Source organism: Parasteatoda tepidariorum, chromosome 5 (genome assembly GCF_982258835.1).
Source record: "Parasteatoda tepidariorum strain Cologne lab strain chromosome 5, Ptep-v5.0, whole genome shotgun sequence".
Lineage (NCBI taxonomy): Eukaryota > Metazoa > Arthropoda > Arachnida > Araneae > Theridiidae > Parasteatoda > Parasteatoda tepidariorum.
This window is the reverse complement of record NC_141759.1, coordinates 53586633-53609414: the sequence shown is the minus strand read 5'-3', so window position 1 is coordinate 53609414 and position 22782 is coordinate 53586633. Positions and strand designations below refer to the sequence as shown.

Genomic DNA, 22782 nt, shown 5'->3' with positions numbered 1-22782 from the left:
TAACTTGAACTTATTATGATTTGTTTTTATAAAACAAATTGTTTTTTTGATAGGTTATATGATATACTAAATATTTCATATAAAAATTTTATGATTATAAACTTATGTTTTATGAGAATTTTTCTAAAAAATGTATGTTAATTTTTTATGCCCAAAACCATTGAATTGTCCAGTTGTAAAAACAAAAGCAATTAACTAATCTCAACTAAAAAACCATGTGGTTAAATTAGAATTCTTAAATATTTTAATTTCAAATAAGAAAAAAAAAAGATTAAAATTTAAAAAATTTTAATCTTTTTTTTTCTGTGAGTATGCAACAAGAAATTTGACTATTTCCTATGTCGACATTCATTTTTGAATATTGAATAACTCTTAAAATAATAATGCTAATTCAAAACAAACAACATTATTTAGACATTTGACTTAAGATATTGGTTTAAAGAAAGTATGATCAATGAATTTTATAAACACTGTCTGGATAAAATACAGGATAGAACGGCTCCATATTGAAATTTAAATAAATATAAAAATTTATTGATGCATAATCATATGGTAATACTTTCTTTTGCTTAATGAAAATATATTAAACAGTACTTATCCAAGGTTTATAGGGTCACTCTGTATTTGCCATTTGTGAATGCAAGTCTAAAGCAAAATTAATAAGTAAGCTTATACTTATTCTATATTCATTATTAGTTTCAACAATGAAACATCTAAATAAAAAGCATAAGTATCTTTAACCTTTTCAGGGACGGTGGAATAAAAACTATCCCACTTATTTTTTGCAATAACATAAATCACTAAAATTTTAATAATTTATATTTTTTAAACGGAAAAGGGTTGTAATCAGTAACTTTTGAACTTTAAAATAGTAAAGAAAGCCAATCTTTTAACTGTAGATATGAATATGATGTCAATTCTTTTTTTATGAAATTTTTTGATTAAAATTTACTACCCACAAATGTATAAACAAAAATTATCAATTATGTATTATCAATTCTAAAGAAAATACATTAATTCTGACAATTTAACAGTGTGTGAATTTAATTAGTGGGGTTTTTTCTTAAAAAGGGGGAGAAAAAAAAACATGCATGACCAACATTACTTAACCTTTTGACGCCTCGGGCATTTCATTTTTGAGTAGATTCACTGTTAAACACTTTGTTCAAAAGAAAAAGAAAATTGAAAAACAATCCTTTGATTTGTGAATTATTTGTAAAATGATTTTTTGTAACTTGTTTTTACTCAACTAAATTTAAATTGATCATTCAAAAGTCTTTTTTGTCAGAAATTATTGAAATTTCTAATTTTTAAAGAGCAAATATACTATCTATCAAGCCAACAAAACCTTTGTTTCAAAGAAGGGAAAGCGTTGGGTCTCATAAAAATTAAAATAATTAATCCTGTGTAACTTAACTTAAAATGCAATTTTAAGTTAAGTAAAACTATTATTTGTGCTTTAATGCACTACACTCTCTTTCAATTCATAATTTTAAGATAATATATGATTAATTACATTAAAAAAATCCATTTAACATTTTCAGTAGTGGCCCCATATATATTTAATTAAAAATATATGCAGGAAATCATTACAACACAAAAAAAAATATATTGTATATTTACTAACCTAAGAAGTAATTACCATTTTTGGGCTAACTTTTTTTTAACATAAGTTTAAAACAAAATCATTTGTATAATGAAAACATTAACATATTGATTTCTTAAACATAATGCAAAAAAAAAGGTTAAATTAAGCTAGATTTACATTAAATTGGGTTAGAAATACTGGATATTAACAAGAGGATAGTCACTTCCGAGTGCAGTAAAAAAGTTATTCGATTTAATTATATCTTCGGAAAAATTGCAATTTTATGTTTACCTAAAATCTTAATCAAAAAGATGGATTAGTCGCTTGATCTAAATTGCTAAAAAATAAATATTGCAAATGCAGTTTTTCTTCTAATGCCAGAAAGCAGCTGAATTTCAAAAAGTTTGCTTAGATACAGTAGCATCTAGCTGATGAATCATCTTAGTAGGGACCAGATTTTAATGACCAAATAAATTCCTATAAATACCCTTCAAAATTTTAGTCAGAGTTTCAATATAACAATCGTTTTTGCTGTGGATTAACCAGGCATAACATGACAAATATGTCTTTATATAAACTAGCACAGTTTTAAAAATTTCTTGTCTTTTTAGAGGAATATTTGCACGATTGCATTAAAAGATTATAATTCAGTTAAAATCTATACAAGTTGCAAAAATAAGCTAGTGCTTGTAAAAATTTCAAATGATTCCCAAAAATTAAATTTTTTTTAATTCTCAAAAAAGGATTTAAAAGGTAAAAATATATATATATAAAAAAAAAGGACTAAGCCTTCTTACTGCAAGCAACAGAGTGCAAAACAAAATGCAATAGTCATTATAATAGCCAACTGCCTTAGTCATTAGCATGAAGCCTTTCCTCAGCCTACCATTGAAGCCTCAGCTTCCTTAAACATGTTTCTATGCAAGTCTTATTCTTATTAATAGTCTCATACCATGATTTGACCATCAATTACCCTTTATCAGTGCACAAATGATATATATTTGTAGAGTATCCACTGAAAAAAAAAAACAACTATAGTAAGTATATGGAAAAAACTCCTCTCATCTAGAGCAGTGGCTGTAATTATGATTACATGGTTTAACTACATCAAGTTAATATTTAAGACAGGCTCTATCTCAGGTTGGTGCGATGACGGGAGTATGAGCAAAAATAAAATCCCTACTTTTGAAATATGCTATTAGTTTCCACAACCTTAGACTTTATGATGATGGGAGAACTTTCTATAGACTACGTATACTTTTAAGTTCTTCAACTAAAGAGCCGATTCTATTCAGAAAAACTGGACACCACCTCCTGAAAATAGGTTTTACCGAGAACAACAACCTGATAAAATGAGGTACAATGTAGGTCATCACCATATTTATCTATCAGAATATGCTACAGTAAATTTAACTAGTAGTTCCTCATTGGAAAAATGCCATTAAATGTTATCTTTCTTCAAATGGTGCAGTACCCAAATAATGATATACAATAATATGTAAATAAGTCTAATGTGATAAAATTAAATGTTAAAATAAACAATTCTAGCTTAATTAGTTTATATGTGATATTGGAATATGTTTATATGTTATGTGATAGTGGAATTAGTTTATATGTATTACAGAACACCCTATGCTAAAAAACTAAGCGATAAGCTTTTAAATTGTATTGATTACTTCACTTCAGTTATTATAAGCAATAACTACACAAAATTTCATAAACCTAGCTTGAATATTCACAAAAATATGAACATTTTTATAAAAATTCAATTTTTTTGAATTACGTTTCCTCACTATAATGGTAAAAATATTTAATGAAATTTTAAGTTTTTATAACAATTCTTAAATAATAATAGAAATATAATTTTAAGATTTGAAAGAAATTAATTTAAAAATTGTGCAAGATATAAATAGTTACACTAGTTCTTTCATACTGTGAGTAAACTAAAAACAGTTAAAAATTTTTATATTTTGTTGTGAATCGAATTTATTAACTTATGAAATAAGTCTGATTTGAATATTTTGAAAATTTAAAATACGGGGCAGATTTCTCAAAGTCTGCATTCGCAATTGTAAAATAATTTTTTTTTTTTAAATAACTGCCTAAACCAACTTTACACAATATAAGAAACAATTAAAAAGATTTAAAAAAGAAAATCCCGATTTTTCACAATATCTTTATTTTTTGCTTCATAATCAAGCATATACATTTTTCTAAAAATATTACAACACGAAAATATTTTTTTTTCTACGTCATTGTCTTTTTTAAATTTCTTAATCTTAATTCGCGCATCAGCAGTTTGAATGTCAGTAAAATAAGAGATCAGAGAAAAATATGATAAGCAGTTTTCTATACAAATTTCACACAAAATTATATCATTAAAACATTAATGCAGCTCTATTTCTATGATGCTTATGAACATTTTATGTGCATATTAATGAGGAATATGAAATGATCATAGTAAAATGCAATAATTTGACACATCAAAAGATTATGAATTTGAATATGAAAAAGAATCAGAAAAGGAAACATTCAATTTTCTTCATAGTTGCACAATTATTAAATAATTAATCAGACTGATTAAAACATTTATTAAAAAATTAAGAAAGATAAACATATTAAGAAAAATCCCTCAACATTATCAGATAAAACTGATTCAAGGGGAAAAAATGCCATGCTTGTGGCCGTATTTAAAATATTCTTAAGAAATATATATTGACAAAGCAATATTTGCTCAAAAACATACAGTGTGTATATTACTCAACAGGTTTTCAATATTTATTTTTACAGTTAAATTACAATTAAAACTTTATATTTTTATGTATATATATATATATATTTCAAATGTTCTATGAAATAAAAATGGAAACTTTTCTAACATGGATAAATCAGACTTTTTCAGAACTTAATATTCTTTTAGAAGAATGGTTAAGTCTTTCTTGGATCAGAAATATGCATTTTTGTCACACACTTTAGAACAATTCCTTGAATATTAGCAATATCAGATAGCAATTAGTTTTGTTCACTCCACAGGCTACAAAAAATATCGTCTTTCACACCATGCAGTGAGCATCAACTTTAAGTCTGTGTAACAGCAGCTACATCTGGCATAGAACTCTGATTTTCTTCCTGCGAAAAAACAAACAAACATATAAAGTGCTTGTGTAAATCCAAACGTAAATTCAAATTCTTAAGTGAAATTAATTAAACAGAAGGTAAAAATGAAAACAACCTTAATAAGGTTTTCTTGATAAGGTTTTCGAAAAAGGTTCATTACCAATGGTTGTTAATGGTTTTAATAACATTTTTCCTATTAAGGACAAGACTAGTGTTTCAATTTGTTTCAAATATAGCAAGACGTTGAAGAATATTATTTGCAATTACAATTTTTTCTGTCAAAATTTATTGGAACTTGAGGATACCTGTTTGTGTGAACAATTGCATTATAAAGATTTTGTTGATAAAGATCACGGACACATTGTAACGGGTAACCTTGACCTTGTTACTGATAAAAATCTAAGATTGCTTATGGGACTTGGTACAAAATTTAGACCAAGAAGAAATTATAATTTGCCTTTTATCATTTCCTCAATTAGTAAAGATTTAGACTGCTTCATTGCAAAGTGCTCAAGGAAATATAACTGGCCCATAGAAGGATTTTTCGAATGGAAATATAAAATTTTATATAATTTTAAATTGAATTTTTTAAATAACACAGAATACCAAGGTTTTTATTTGAATTCTAATATTGTTAAATCTATAGAAGTATTGAAAAGGAAATTTATTATTTGTGTGGTTGATAAAGCTTCAAATAATTTTGGCTTTATGTGCAAAAAATTCTTTAGAAATATTATTGGTTTTGAATATGATAATAATGATACTTTCCTTAAGATTAACAACTCTAAGAAGGAAATTGAAAATAGAATTTTGGCTTTTTATAAAAAAACTGGATTAAAACCAAATAGTTTTAATTTCCCATACTTATTTCCAACCATTAAATTTCATAAAACACCTGTTAAATTTAGATTTGTTACTTGCTGCACAGGGTGTTATAATTCTGTTTTTGGTAAACGATTTTTCAAATACTTAAACATTATTTTAAGCAAAATTATTTCTAATGATAAACATTTCATCATTAATAACAATCAAGAAGTTATTAAATATTTAAACAAAAATCGAGTTAATACAATTCTTACCTGTGATTTTGAAAATCTTTTTACCAGTATTCCTCACAATAATTTAAAAAATATTTGTATTGAAATTTTTGAACATTATTTGATTGATGAAGGTATTGACAAGGAAGAATGGATTAATTTATGCAATGTCAACATTTTTGAGAATTATCTTTTTAACGGTATTAGTTTTTACAGGCAAATTAAGGGTATTTCTATGGGTAATAGTTATTCAAGTGCATTCGCTAATTTTTTCCTTCACTTTTATGAACAAAAATTTTTGCAGAATAATTTTTTAAAAGGTTTTAGGTTTATTGATGATTTAATCATCTTCGATTGTAGTGATTTTGATTTGATTAATAATATTTATCCTGAAGAACTGAGTTTAATTAAAACCAATTCACAAGACTCTAGTGCTTATTTTTTAGATCTTGATATAAATATTTCTGATAACAATAATCGCATAGGGGTTTATGATAAAAGGAAGGATTTCAATTTTAATGTTATTAACCTTACGCATTTTTATTCCAACCTTTATTATAAAATTTTCAAGAATATTGTATTTGGTCAAATATTGAGATTCAATTTCATTTGTAATAACCGTATTGATTTTTTGACCGCTATTGAGGTATTAAAAAACAGTTTAAAGAAAAATAGATTTCCTTTCAACTTTAATAATTTTGATGTTTTGATAAAGGAAATTTTAAAAAAATCATATTAACTTGGCCGATATTGAAGCCCGTCTAAGCAGGCCTAGACGGTGAAATATTTGGATTTCATCTTTTAATTTTTGGATTTAAATTTATTGGGATTATGTTTTCTTTTTCAAAATATTCTGTTGAGGTTTTTTAGACAGATGGCAGCACTTGGATTCTTTAGCTCTTTGGTTTGTCTATTTTTATCTAGGTGTCAGCACATTATTTTTTGAGCTGATTTGGAATATATAAGGAATTTCTTTTTCATTTTTACTAACTGTAATTGTTTTATATGTGCTTTGGGGGCGGTGCATTTGATGTCTTCTAGGTGTTTAGTATTTTTGTTTCAGTAAACGTGATTATATTGCAAATTTATATGAATGTTGTTATGGTAAATATTTATTTAATGTGGTAATTATTATTATTTTTATGCTTGTATTTTCATTAGGGGCCTCGGGGCACTGTTAGTTTTGGCTCTGCCACTAACAACAGAAAGGCTCCTGTGTGTTTGCAGACAGTGTGTCCCCTGATGAAGTGCTGCTCTGTAAACACACAACTTTATTTAAATTTTATTTAATTTTATTTAACTATTTTTGAGTAATTTTTATTTAAATTATTTTTGAGTAAATTTATATTATTACTAGTGCTTGTGTAAATGTAAGACATGGTTCAGAAAGGAAAACAGTAATATTACGTCCAAAATGCCAAATCACAGTCTCTAGCACCCTGCCTTTTTCAGGTTTACAATGAGCCCTGCAATTACTAAAAGACTTTAAGAATAAGCAAAATTTAAACAAGTTTCTTTTTCTCCATCCTTTATAATATGAAAAAACCAAGATTAAAGTTTTGGATGCCTTAAATTGGTTCTAGAGTTGCAGACTTGCTCTGGATTGTAGAAATATTTCCTAATGATAGAAAAATTTGTTCTATCAATGTATAATTCTCGGTTCATTTAATTTGATTCATTAGGTATTTACCCATCACTATTTCTAAATAATTCAAAGGCCACTTTTTTCACAGTTATTTCATGTTGAGTGTTTATAAATAAGGTGGGAAAATTTTCAAAAGTCTGCAAATTTTAGTTTATAATTTTCTGCTTTTTTTGTCATATATATATATATAGATTTTTAAATATTTTGAAAAATACGGAGTTATCTCTGGCGTTATGGACAAGACATGTAGATTATACTATCCTTAGCTGTCTTTAACTTCCCTAAAATGTCTCAAAAATGTTTTTAACGTCTTACAGACCTTACAGTACTCAAAACCTTGAATCTTGGTTTGATATGCATGCAACCATTCCATATTAATGTAAGCATCAAACATATAATTAGATGTATTAATATATTTTTTAAATTTATAACTAACTTATTAACAAAACGCAAATAACAAAATGTAATTAAAAAAATATATTCACCACACCATAGCTGCCAACATGGAAAGAAAAAAATCCAGTAGACTTTGTGAAATAATATAAATTTCTTGATAACTACTGCATGATATACTAAATATTTTACAAATAAGTAATTTTAGGTATTTTTATTGTCATCAAAATACAAAAGCTTTATGTCACTAACGACTATAAATGGTATGTAATATTTTCCATTTATGATTGACATTAAATGAACTCAAATTTTAAAATGTTTATTATGCTAACTCATAATTTCGAATAGTAGGAAAAGTAATTTATTATCGATATTTAAAAAGATTTTAATTAATTTAAAAAGGGAATTCTAAACAAATAAAAAAATTATTACTATTACTGAAGCTTGCTTCAGTGTGCATTAGTAATATTTATTTAAATATTCAAACAAGCAATTAATTATGCAAAAATTCTATTTCAATAGGGATTTTTTTTTACGAAGCTTACTTAATTTTAGGAAATCATCTAAAATGTACAAAATTCAGGAGAATTTTTATTAAATTAGTAGACCAGGAAAAACTGGCAAAATCCAGTAGAGTTGGCAGCTATGATATAGACTATAATTCTTTTAACAATAATTATATAATTATGCTTTTGTATTAGTAAATCAATATATAAAAAAAAAATTCTTTATATTTACATACATTAAAAAAAAAAAGATAATTACTTTTACAGGGTGCGTAGCCAAATTATTCAACAAAAAATAGGCACCTTTTAAGCACTCAAAAAATATTTTTAAGAACAGGGATGAGATTAGCCAAAAGGTAAAAAAGCTGAATTTCCATAATAGTAAATTTTAAGCGCAACCCTTTAATAATAAATTCCGGACAGTTTAAGGTAATAAATAATGAGTTGACATACAATTATGTACTAATCTATTATATAAATGATTACATTGATACTTAACATTTAGTGAAAATAAAAATTACCAATTGAAAAATAAAGCTGGAAATTATATTTTTCCTCAGTTCACATAAGAGACAATTATTACTTGAAAAACTAACTGGTTTAGCAAATTAAAACCACTGAGAATATACATTAATATTTCATTTCTTTTAATAAATACTGTTATGTGATTTATAGCAAATATATCAGTAATATTTCTTTTTAAATTATATTGGAAAAAAAAACTTTAACAATGGACCGAATCATTATGTTCATATTATAGTCTAATCTAACTAGAGCCCTCTGAAACATATCAATAACAGTGAAATAGAAATATATAGTAACTCCTTAACATACAAAAATTGCTATTTTAGTTTGAAAAATTACATGACAATCAGCAACTGTTTAGATAATTTAGATAATTGTTTTTTATTTGATAAGAATTTTACATTTTATAGCAGAAATAACAGCAATTATAAATAAAATTTTGATGGGGAAAAAAAATTTAATTAAATCCCTTTTTAAGTGATTGCTCTTGTTTGCTATATCTTTTATCAGGGATAAGAGTAGTCAGAAAGTAAAAAAGAGGAAATCCAAGAATATATATATATATATATATATATATATATATATATATATATATATATATATATATATATATATATATATATATATATATATAAACAAAAATTTGACAACTAAAGTGCGATTTTTAAACTTGTAAACCATGTGATTATAAATCCCGATAAGAGGCTTTTAAATCACGTGAATATGAAACTCTACATCGAATTTAAAAAATGCGAAAATACAAATCATGATGCGTAATTTTTAGATCACGATGCATAATTTTTAAATCGCGCGATATTACAACCGCAAAAACGAATCACGACAATGGATTTTAAGCTCGCGTAGCTACATGGGGTTTTAAAAGCTCGTAAATACAAATCGCGATATTGGTTTTTTAAATCTCGTAAATAAGAATCCCAATGTACAATATTTAAATCGCCTGAATAAGAATCGCAACGTTCAACTTTTAAATCAGATAAATACGGAAATTGATGTTTGATAATAAAATCGCGATTTTAAAAATGCATAAATACAAAACACGATATTGGATTTTTAAATCTCGTAAATACGAGTCATAATGTACGATATTTAAAAAGCGTAAATAAGAATTGCAATGCGCAACTTTTAAATCAGGTAAATACCAAAATCAATGATTGATATTAAAATCGCGTGAATAAAAATCGAGATCTTTGCAGAGTCTGGACTTGGGATTTCTAAAAGGCTTGTTCGTATTTTTTGTTTAGACGTAATAAATAAAATTTTACAAGATTAATTGAATGAGCAAATAAATATTTTCACCGCAAATCAAGCTCTATTTTTTTTCTCTTTTTTTGCTTGCTTTCACTCCAGAATACAAGAAGCAGCGACGTCTGAATTATGAAAATACGAGCTATCCCGCCGATGGATAAAAAATACGGAAAATCTTAATTTCTGTGCATGAAATCGGAGAAAATAGCTAATAATAGTGAAAATGTGGAAGGGTTAGCAGCTAGGACGTAGTTTAAATTTTCTGTTTTTCTTTGAAAATCATAAATAAATATAATGATTTTACTTCAACGACCGAATTTTTTTTTAAAAAAAAGCGGGATATTTATGTATATATATATATATATATATATTAAAAAAAAACTCGTAGAGAATTGGAGATTTTGATAAACAGACTGAAATTCGAGAGACAAAAGTGAAAAAAATCTTAGCCCTGTATGAAGGTCAACCAGTTTTATCCCAAAGAAATGATTTTTAGAGAAACTTCAGAGGGAGGAATGAGGAATTCAATAATTTCGCTCCGCGGAAAATTAAATTCTTCATAAAATATTTTAACTTGCGCAAAAAAAAACTTTCAGCGGAAATTAGCGGAAAAAATGGAAAAATCTGAAAAAAAGCGGAAATCCGCGAATCCCCGGAAGAATCTCATCCCTGTTTTATGTTTTTTCAAGCATCTTGTGACAAATCCTATTTTTTCTTCTTTGCAAGCACAGAATGTAAGTTTTGAATATATTCCCTTTCAGTTTCTCTGATGTTGTAACACTTACATATACTAATAATCGTCGTTAGAAAAACAGTCACCTTTATAGTAACTAATTTAAAAAATTTTACTTCTCACAAGAATCGCGATAGTTGATCTTAAAATTGCGTGAATATTAATAACAATGATGGATTTTGAAATCACATGAATATGAAACTAGATATACGATTTTGAAAATGAGAAAATACAAACTGGGATATAGAATTTTTAAAAAGCGTAAATACAAATCACGATTCATAATTTTTAGATCGCATAAATACGAATCATGATGCAAAATTTTTAGATCGCATAAATACGAATCATGATGCAAAATTTTTAGATTGCATAAATAAGAATTATGATGCAAAATTTTTAGAATGCGTGAATGCGAATCCCAATGCCTTTTTTTAAAATGACGTATAAATACAAAATTCAATGTTTGATATTATAAACTGCATGAGCAAATCAAGACATTGAATTTTAAACTTACGTGAATATGAATTGCTACATAGGTTTTTAAAAAGGCGTAAATACCAGGGATGAGATTAGCCAAAACGCAAAAAAGCTGAATTTCCACGATAGTAAATTTTACGCAAGCGCAACCCTTTAATAATAAATTCCAGACAGTTTAAGGTAATAAATAATGTGTTGACATACAATTGTGTACTAATCTATTATTATAGAAACGATTACTTTGATACTTAACATTTAGTGAAAAAAATTTACCAATTGAAAAAATAAAGTTGGAAATTATATTTTTCCTCAGTTCACATAAGAGACAATTACTACTTGAAAAACTACTTGGTTTAGCAAATTAAAACTACTGAGAATATACATTAATATTTCATTTCTTTTAATAAATACTGTTATGTGATTTATAGCAAATATATCAGTAATATTACTTTTTAAATTATATTGAAAAAAAAAACTTTCAACAATGGACCAAATCATTATGTTCATATTATAGTCTAATCTAACTACAGCCCTCTGAAACATATCAATAACAGTGAGGTAGAAATATATAGTAACTCCTTAACATACAAAAATTGCTATTTTAGTTAGAAAAATTACATGACAATCAGCAACTGTTTAGATAATTGTTTTTTATTTGATAAGAATTTTGCATTTTATAGCATAAATAACAGCAATTATAAATAAAATTTTGACGATCTTTTTCCCCAAAAATTTTTTAAAAAATTAAATCCCTTTTTAAATGATTGCTTTTGTTTGCCATATCTTTTATGTTTGCTATATTTAGTCGTTAGTCCATCTTCAAACATCTTGTGACAAATCCTATTTTTTCTTCTTTGCAAGCACAGAATGTAAGTTTTGAATATATTCCCTTCCAGTTTCTCTAATGTTGTAACACTTACATATACTAATAATCATCTTTAGAAAAACAGTCACCTTTATAGTAACTAATTAAAAAAAAATTTACTTCTTACAAGAATCGCGATAGTTGATCTTAAAATTGCGTGAATATGAATAACAATTATGGATTTTGAAATCACATGAATATGAAACTAGATATACGATTTTGAAAATGAGAAAATACAAACTGGGATATAGAATGTTTAAAACGGTAAATACAAATCACGATTCATAACTTTTAGATCGCGTAAATACGAATCAAGATGCGTAATTTTTAGATTGCATAAATAAGAATTATGATGCATAACTTTTAGAATGCGTGAATGCGAATCCCAATGCCTTATTTTAAAATCACGTATAAATACGAAAATCAATGTTTGATGTTATAAACCGCATGAGCAAATCAACACATTGAATTTTAAACTTGCTTGAATATGAATCGCTACATAGGTTTTTAAAAAGACGTAAATACGAATCACAATATCGAATTTTAAATCTCGTAAATAAGAATCGCAACGAACAATATTCAAATCGCGTGAATAAGAATCACAACACGCAAATATGAAAAGCTATGTTTGATATTAAAATCGTGTGAATAAGAATCGAGATATTAGCAGATTCCAGGCTTGGGACCTCTAAAAGGCTTGTCAGAAGTAGCGTCGTTTGAACTACGAAAATCGGATCTATCTGGAGGGCGGGTAAAAAATTCGGAAAATCTTATCTGTTGCGTGTAAAAGGGGAGAAAATAGCTAAAATAAGTAAAAATGAGAAAGGATTGGTAGCTATGTAGTTTGAATTTTCTGTTTCTCTTTGAAAATAGGTGAATTTTCTGAAAAAGCGGAATACTTAAAAGAAAAGTGAAATTTTTAAAAAATCTGAATTTTTGATTTAAAAAAAAGCTAAAATTTAAGAGATAAAAGTGAAAAAAAGCGGAAATCCGCTAAAAAGCAGAAAAATCTCATCCCTGTATGCACTTTAAAAAATATCACAGTTAGGCAGGGTTGGAAAGTTTTTTACAATTGACAGTTTTGTTTTAACCGTCATGTAAAAAAAAAACTTTGTCATTGCTTTTGACAATTGTAAGAAATCACGAAATTTTGAATCGTGTAAAATGAACGACCTTTTTATACGTTACGAACGGACAATATGCCGAAATAGATTGGGGTTGAATTATTTGTGAAAACGTTGAATAGAACAGTGTGAACTGTGATTTTTGCATAATTCGAAAGCGAAAATCAACATGGTAAAGGAAAAATTTCATTTTCGAAAAGGGAGTATTAAGCACTTTTTAAAACCACCCAATGGAAAAACCACCCTTCAGGGCTTTTAAAAAATGAAAATCGAAAATAAGCACCTTTAAGCACTTTTTAAAAACACTACGCACATTAAAATAAAACCTGTTTTTCAACAACAAAAAAATCAAATATAAGCTTACAAGTCTAAAATAGAAATATCCGAATTTACAAAAATAGGAGACCAGAAACTTTAATGGCATTTTTGTAAGGACATTTCTTTTACATCTCAATAAACACAAACGAAAGTTTGATATTTCTAAGAGTCAAATATAAACAAAATATATAACAGAAAATTCTTTCAATACAAACAAATATGAATAATTCAAAAAAAGACAAATCTTTTTCATTTTTAAAAGCAGATTCTTTAACAAGATAGTAATTTTTGAAAGGTTCGTTTTTTTAAAATTGTGAAAAAATTACTCATAATTTGTGAATATAAAATAAACGTTAAGTCACATTCCTTCAACCAGGATCCGCTTTTGTAAATTTTTGCAAATAGGGTCTGTTATTGCAACAAAAAAAACTTTTTCAATGAGTTTTTAAATTGAAAAGACATACAAGATTATGCCTAACACTGTAAAATTATAATTAAAAAAATTAAATTTTAAAAAATAAACAGCAATTGCTGCTACTATTTTAGAGATGCAACATACAAATATTTGGTATTTAGCCTATACTGCTGAACGCAGAATAATCATTTCGGACGAACAAAGGAAGAAGCTTCTGCCAAAGACAAAACTTAGTTCGTTTGCATCTGTCTTTCTCCCCCCCCCCCTTCCTGGGAAGGGTTTATTCGATTAACAAAACAATAATGAAGAAGAAAAACAAATTTGTGAAGGGTCCAATTAAAAGATAAATTATTTTGTGAAGGGTACGTTAACGGACCCAAATTTCTTCTGAACAGACCCCTGCTTATGATATGGCTAATATTGTAAATAAATATGATGATTTGGATAAGAATTTTGGACATGATATTTGAAAACCATTGTATTTTAAACCTTGTCAACTCTAACAAAAACATTTGCAAAAATATTGCTGAACAAATCATTAGTGAATTGTTTAAAAAGATTTATTTTAAGTTCATATACTCACTCTTCCTGATGAATTACTTGTAAAATTATTACATACTTCCTCCAAAAACGAGTGTCTAAAGAGAGAAAAAGACAAAAGTAAGTCATTTTAATTATATAAATGTATATCCTTAAACAAAGATATGCATAGGGAATATTTAAAACAGAGTTAGCTTGACTGTAAGTTTTTTTTTTTGCTTCAAGCAATCTTGGGTTCAATATATAAAATGATTTACAGGGTGTAGATATATTTGAGAGAAAGATTTTGCGGGGTATACTTGGTGGTGTAAATGAAAACAATAACTGGATAAGGAGATTTAACTTTGAACTGTACAAGATTTATAAACAACCTGATATTACTAAATACATAAAAATAAATAGAATGAATTGGATCGCCCACATGATTCGAATGAGTGACGAGACCCACTGGAAAAAGAAAGGGGGGAAGGCAGCATTTGAGATGGGCTGACTCAGTGGAGTCCGATTTTCTCGCCATTAATGAAAAGAATTGGAGATCAAAGATAAATCTAAAGTCGTCATGGAGAAATCTTCAGAGGAAGGCATTGGCTCACATTGGGCTGTCTGGCCAACTATGATGATGATGATGACAGGGTGTAGATAGCTTAACTACCCTAAATTAAACCTCATTCAACCTACACAACACTTTAGAAAGGTATGAAATTTTGTGTAGGATATAATGGAAGAATGTAAATTTGAACTAGTACGAAATCAGTTCAAAATTTCACAACAGGTAGGCATATTTTTAGTGAATTAAACATTTAGCACACATTTATTAAAGTTTAACAATTTTATTTCAACAGAACATGTTAAAAATAACCACCATCATCATATTCAGGTAGAACTGTAAAATTTTATATTATTAATTCAGTTGCAGTTAGTAATATCATGATTAGTACAGAGTATTTTAAAAACATTAAATACAGATAGAGTTTGCAAAATCAAAATTGCAACACTGTGTTAATTTATACATAGAATTGACAAAAATAATAATAAATTAATAAAATTTAATTTCATATTAAAAAAAAATAAAGGATTCTAAGAAATCAGCATTTTTAACAATCCAAACAGGGCAATATGAAACATAAATTTTATATTACTTTGTTTTTTCACACAAGAGAATGATAACACAAATTGTTATTAGAATATTTAAAGCTCCTTTTTGTTTTGGGAATATCTTCTTTAAAACAACTTAAAAAGTATAGAGATTCCCACAGACCTTGTTAAAATGAATAGAAATACAGCTTTCATAATCATTCATAAATACAATTTTACAGGTTTTTGACGTGATGGTTCAATTCAAGTATAAATCTGTCAATAACTAGCCAACTCTTGATGATGATAACTATTGTAAATCTATGCAATTCATTAAAATAGATGCTTTCTGATGCTGAAATTATGAACTGATTTTTATCAGCTCAGATTACCATTTCCTCATTAAGTCTTAAGGGAAATTTCATATCCTTCTGGATTTCAGAATTTTGTTGCTTAGTTATGGACACCCAATTTTAAATGAAAATTAATGCAGACTTGAGCTAATGTACTTAAAAACAGTTGCTACCTTAGTCTACTGGTATGAATTTTGAATGAATGGTATGAATGAATTTTGCCTGGATAAATAATGGGAGTTTCTATTGTACAATATTTGAGGGGTTTTTTTTGGTTCGCATTGCACATTAGGAAAATAATTTTTTTTTTTTAAATATGAAAAACCTTAATTTTTTTTATGGAAAACCTTATTTTTTGAAGGCATGTTTGAAAATTTGAGAAAAATCTCTTACAAAACCTATATCTATAATATAATTGAAGGATAATAAATAAGAAAAATGTGAGTTTGAAAAATAAATATAGCAGTAAAATGACTTTTCACTAAATTACATCAAAAATAAATAAAGAAAAAAATTAATAAAATTTACAAAAATTATCTCGTGGGATTCAACAACTAATGCTTGCAAGTACTTTACAACAAACAATTTCACAATTAACTTTAAAATATTAGTCAATTAAAAATAAAAACTTACTTAAAAAATAACGCTCCTAGGGGCAAAAGCATCAAGGAATTACGAATGTTTTCATCATCTGCTAAGATCCTCATCAATTCACATGTTTCTACTTTTCCAGAACCAGATATAATTTCTGTAAAACAAATAAGTTCATCGCATTTTTAAATTAGAACCTATAACTTGCAAAGTGATTTTAAATTAATAGACAAAAATCAATCAGACAATAATGCTAAGACAAAAATTATCTCAATTACCAGTCCTTGTTAATTCAATATTAGAGTCAAATCATTTTCATGATATTTTACTTATTGCATAATTGTTTAGTTTAAAGTTTTAAAAAATTTTTAATACAAACATTAAAAAATATTTATTACCGATATGTAATAAGTTATAATTGCACAATGATTTTATTATCACACAATAAATTTAAGTTTCAGTAAAAAAAAAAAAAAAAATTTTTTTTTTGTTTTGAATCAAATTCTGAAAAAGAATTATTCTTTGTACATCCAAAACAATAAGCTCAGAGATTACACCAAATTTCCATTTGTCAAGAACCTTGTCTTTTAACGTAAAAAGGAAAGATAACACTGCTTATCTCACCATCACTTTAGAAATAGATATTAGTTTTTTTTGTTTATAAGTAAAAAATAAATAAATAAAAGATAAAAAAAAGAGATTAAAATACAATCTTCTTTAAAAAAATTATACATTTTATAACTTCTAAAAGTATTAAACAATCTAAATCTTTGTTTTTTTCTGTTTTGATTATTTAAAATATTTCAGTATTACAAAAATTAATTTTAAAAAAAATTACCTTTAACACGTGCTTCTAAAATTTTATTAATTTCTTTATCTTGATTTGAGATTTCTTCTGATACTTTAGGAGCTCCAGGCAGAGCTACAAGTACGATGCTCATATTATCTTTGCTGCCCTGAAAATGAAAAATACATAAACACATACCTTTTTGTAAAAATGCATTAATATATTTCAAGTTATGTATTGTTTGCTTAATTTTTTACATTCGTAAGTTTGTCCTGACACAGATTTTAGCGAAATATTAATATTTTCCTATAATACAGAAATGTTTCTAAATGCTATGACTAGTGTGTAAAATTGTTTAAAATATGGCATTTCAAGTTCTTTCTCAGCAATTTTAACAGGAATCAGTACTTATTTGAACCATCAAAAATGATAATATATATCTGATATAATAAAGATAGCAAAATAGTTAAGAGTCCTATCAAATAAGATGGTCCTTCTACCCCTTGAATTATAAATTAATAAGGAAAAAAGTTATATGTCTTCTTAAATTCCTAAAAGTGAATATAGAAATATATAGAAATACAAAAAGAGGTAACACCAACTATTGCACAGGGTAGAAAAACTATTATCTTTGTAGTAAACTACAACTCTTTTTTTTATAAACGTAGATAATGGATAACTACTACAGCTATTTTTATTTTAAATGTAGTCACTCTGCTGAGAACTTAAATTACACCCATGTTCAAAATTGTTTAATAAAAAAATTGCCTCATTTAAACATGAGGAATTAAAATGTGTTTACATGAACTAGTTTATTATTTTAAACCATTTTTTGGGAACTAGTTCTTAATTCCCTTCAACTATTTATGCCTTTTTCAAAAACGAATATTTAATTTAAGAAATGGTAGGAAGTTATCAAATGTTTGCAATTTTGTAAATGCTTAAAGCTCTATTCTTTTCTCTAGGAATTAAAGCACATCGAAAATATGTTAACCTCACTTAAATATTGTTAAAATGAAATTCTTAATGCTAAGCTACAAGGGCATTATCATTACATCCATGCAAAGATATGCACCAATGAGATTCGAAAAATTAGTTTATTTTTAAAACTATTACTTTTTGTATGCACCATTCGCTACACTACTTTCCTTTGAAAACAAACACTACAAAAAAATAAAAAAATAGCAACTACAGTAGTTTTTCTACTTATAACGGCTATTTCCAACTACTGTACTGGGTCATTGTAATTTCTAAATACTTTTGTGTTGAAAATTTTGCAGCAGAAGTGCTAACAAGCAAATATTTGATGAAGGACGAAACATCAGCAGGAAACTTAACGGTATACAATATCAAAATACTTTTCAATTAAAAAAAAAACTATTGTATAAAATTAAAATAACAATATTTCAGCTTTTATATAATGTTATTTTACTGTCTTTCAGAGCATATTGTATATTTTTTTGTAATTGTAATTCCACGAAATTTGTAAAATATCTAGCAAGCCAAAAGACATATGTCCCAGTCTATTTTTTTCTTTTCTTAAGAAGAGCCAGAAGTAAAATCACTGACTTTAAAATTAAAAACTTAACTTTGAAAAAGTAACTTTACTTAAATAGGAAAAATAATTACCTTACAAAGACAAGCATCTATGACACAGTTGCAAATATACTCTAAATCTGAAGTGACTTGCATCATATACCTAATGTGATCACAAATTTCATCGTTAGTCATAACGTCCCATACACCATCACAAGCTAACACGAGAAACTCATCAAGTTCAGTGCATCTCTCTAAGACATCAACCTGAGGTTCAGGAGATACAAGTTGTTCACATGGTCCTTTCCCTTCAACCTGTTTGTACTCATAGTCACCCAAAGCTCGTGAGACGGCTAAGGAGCCATTAACCCTTTGTACCATTACACTACCACCAGCTTTCTGGATGCGCTCCTTTTCGGCCGGATTGATTGGTTTATGATCTTCTGTGACGAAGAATGCCCGTTTATTTCTAGACAAAACAGCACGAGAATCTCCACAGTTGGCAAAATAAAAATGAGTTGCAGAAATAAGTGTGCAAACAGCTGTTGAACCACTTTTGTCCTCACCAGAAGCAATTTCAGGAATTTTCTTCATCTTTTCATCAAGTTTTAGAAAACCATCTTTTATCCCACTTTTAATCCTTTCAGCATCTTCCATCTTCACTTGACTGTTGCAGCTATTGGCATTCGTATTATTGCAAAAGTCTTCAGACTGGATGATGGTATCTAATAAGTTTTCTGCACAGTGCATGCTTACTCGTGCTCCTGCGTGTCCATCAAAGACTGCAAAGAAACTCCAGTCTTTCAGACCCTGGGGAAGACCAACAAGTGCACAATGTGCATCTTCCATCTCAATTCTCCAGCCTTGCATACTACTAAGGCCATATGACAATCCATTGCCATTACCTCCCTCGCTATGCTTTTCAGTTTTTGGCTTATCCAAGAATGCTCCCATTTTTTTCTGTTGGCCTAGAAATAAAAAACAAAACCATTATTTTTTTCACTATACAACACTCTATTGAAAAATCTTAAATATCTAAAGCTTATAGTTGCTAAGACAGAAAAGAAAAAATTTAGAATTTAATGATTTAATTTTAAATTTTTTCTTTTAGTCTATACATTATACATCGATATTTCTTTTAATCACGATTAAATTTTCATCTATACAATAATTACAGAAAATAATAAAGTAATATAAACATAAAAGTGTAGTCAGTAAAATATCCCTGTGGTAGAATTTGTTTTTTTGGGAAGTGGGGGGGGGGGCTTTTTGCGAGAAACCTCTCTAGCACTAATATCTTTCTGCAAGATATTTTTAATAATAACAAATGTTAATAATTTAACTTGAATTTAAAGCAACAGAAAAAAAAACATTTGGATAAAATAAAATTATCTTATTTCCAAACTTATTATAAAATTACCTTATTTCCAAACTTATTATAAAACTACCTTAGTTTAATAAAATAAAACTACTTCATTTCAAACTTGCATCTCATACTTTGAAATTTATTACACAAGAAAAATTAAAATTATGCGTCAGTTTAATGAAATTCTGCTTTAATGTTTAAAACACATATCTTTTATATTTTCCTTGCTTACTAAAAATGTTGACTTCCCCTAAAAAAATTAATTTTTTTTAAATTTCAAGCTAAAAAAAAATTTTAAAACTCAAAAAAGATATATTGCATTAACTTTTTCATATAATTTTCCTTAATAAAAAAAATTGGCACTTTTATGACAGATTTCTTGAAAATAAGATTGTCCAGGTTAAAGCCAGGTATAATAAAATTTTTCCTTTTTAATTCTCAAATAATAGAAAAATCAAGAGCATTTCTTTCCCCTCTAATGTACAAGAAAGGCATCTTTGGAATATAATTCTTCAGAAAAAAAATTTAAATTTTCTGCAACAAAATTTTTACGATTTTACCAGAGTCGAAAACTATCCAAGCATTGAAGATAGTAATATCACAAACTTTGCAAAATAATTGCAAGTCAGATGCGAATTGCACATAGTGTAGAATAACTACTTTGCATCTTGTCTGTTTATTTCTTACTATTATAGCAATTGACAATACTTTGTTTCTGCTCCATGCTGTCGTCAAAAACACATTCACATGAATGCTATTTAAAATTATGCCTTCTTTTAAATTTTTTTTGATTGGTAAACATTGAATGTTTTGTTTTCATTTGCAGTACAAAAGTGATACTCAATTCAACAAAGTGATACTCAATCACAACAAAGTGATACTCTTTTTATAAGGAAATTTATTCTCGTTCAGACCGAAAATTCGAATTATTTGGGCAATTCTTTTAAGAGAAAAAAATTATCAGTTAGACCCACTGTGTTTGGAGTTTAGGAGTGGTTCAATATTTGAAGCACAATATTTTCAGTTTGGCCATTTTCTAAATTGCACAAATAAAGACAGCCATTTAAAAAGGAAAATTTTTCTTAATTTAATTGAGTTGAAAACAAAAACTTGAAATTAAGGTTATGTGGCTTGCTCTTTATGCAATAAATCTGTATTTTGATTTAGAGCAATAACTATTCATCAACACTTCTTTCTTGTTCAAGATTATAACATGAATAACTGTTTATAATCACAACATATATGGTTTCTTTTCGATACAATATCAAATTTCTAATTCAATATGATAAAAGCTCAATTAAGCAACTTTGAACACTGAATCTCTAAGATACCATTAATTTAACAAAAACTATTTTATGATTTTGTTATTCATACAGTGGACCCCATTTCTATTCTACAATTCATTCTTAAGGTTTTGCTGCATTGCAAAATTAAATACCATGCATGAAACTTCAAAAATAAAAAGAATTTAGGAGAAGTAAAAAAATATGAGCTTCGAAGTTACACAAAATATGCACAATACAAAAAATGGCAAAGAAAGTGGCTAAAATTAACCCAACGGCACTTCTAATATTATCACTGGACTAATGTCCACGGGTCAGAAATCTTTAAAGATTTAAGTAGACTGAGTGATGATGGTAATAGATTGTTGTACACAAGCTAAACTCTTGCTTGTTTTTGTTGTCAAAAACTGTCTTTAAACTATGAATCTAAACAATTTATCAATTTAGCTTATCAGAAACCAATAGCAAGGTTAAAAGACTGAATTGGTTTATTTCAAACCATAACATATCTGTCAAACAAAATATACTTAAACAAAAGTTAATAAATTTTTATACAGGATATTTAAGAAAAACAACACATGCATTTTTAAATTAAATCAAATACCACAATAAAATTCTTCTAATTAAAATAATGGGCTGGAAAATCACATAAATAAAAAATAACTGTTAAATGACACAAGAGAATGTAATATATATGAAACTAACTACTCCTGGTTAGAGTTAAATTGATTAACGTTTCAGGTTTAACACGAATCGCTCAGCATTCAAGTACATAACTTATGTATAAATACTTAAGAGTCTTTTGGAATTTTCACGAAAATATTTTTTATTGTGCATACGTTTAATGAAATAAGCTCGTCTTTGATGTTTTTTTTTACAAAAACCAAACAACTCATTTACCCAAAATTTAAATTTCGCAATCATACATGCAACGATAATGTTCTTCAAACATAATGTTAGAATCATAACCCATAATTGCAACCGTCATTTCAGTCAAAGATACTTACTTAGAGACTAAACATCAGTTACTATAAAATATAAAACATATTATTGCAGCATATTTAATCTTACACTACTGTTTTTCAGATTAATCACCATCACTAAAAATAAAAATGAAATCTCGCAATGTTGAGTTTAGTTGTTGAATGAAACTTGCTGTTTCGCTGTAAATTAGATACGTTTTTTAAAAATGCTTCCAAAATATAATATAATTTATTTTTTGAACCAGTTTGTTTCTTTTCTC

General features: G+C 26.9%; 1 protein-coding gene across 2 annotated transcripts; it reads right to left on the bottom strand.

Moving 5' to 3' along the window:
- Positions 1 to 3750: 3750 nt before the first annotated feature.
- alph (protein phosphatase alphabet) lies at positions 3751 to 22706 on the bottom strand. Of its 2 annotated transcripts, none has more exons than XM_016050748.4 (6): positions 22547 to 22706; positions 18984 to 19858; positions 17406 to 17523; positions 16610 to 16724; positions 14593 to 14647; positions 3751 to 4717 (listed from the first exon to the last, which is right to left on the bottom strand). In XM_016050748.4, the coding sequence occupies exons 2-6, from the start codon at positions 19842 to 19844 to the stop codon at positions 4667 to 4669; spliced, it is 1200 nt and encodes a 399-aa protein (XP_015906234.1). In that variant the 5' UTR covers positions 19845 to 19858; positions 22547 to 22706; the 3' UTR covers positions 3751 to 4666. The 2 variants fall into 2 exon arrangements, with proteins under 2 accessions (XP_015906234.1, XP_042906099.1); XM_043050165.3 differs by lacking the exon at positions 22547 to 22706 and adding an exon at positions 22440 to 22464.
- Positions 22707 to 22782: the final 76 nt, after the last annotated feature.

Excerpts from the sequence above, each read along its gene's own strand:
- alph (XM_016050748.4), bottom strand. The coding sequence starts at position 19,844 with ATGGGAGCATTCTTGGATAAGCCAAAAACTGAAAAGCATAGCGAGGGA. Across the intron at positions 17,524-18,983 it reads TAGATGCTTGTCTTTGTAAG|GGCAGCAAAGATAATATGAG; the intron begins GTAATTATTTTT and ends TTTCATTTTCAG. Across the intron at positions 4,718-14,592 it reads CAAGTAATTCATCAGGAAGA|GAAGAAAATCAGAGTTCTAT; the intron begins GTGAGTATATGA and ends GTTTTTTCGCAG.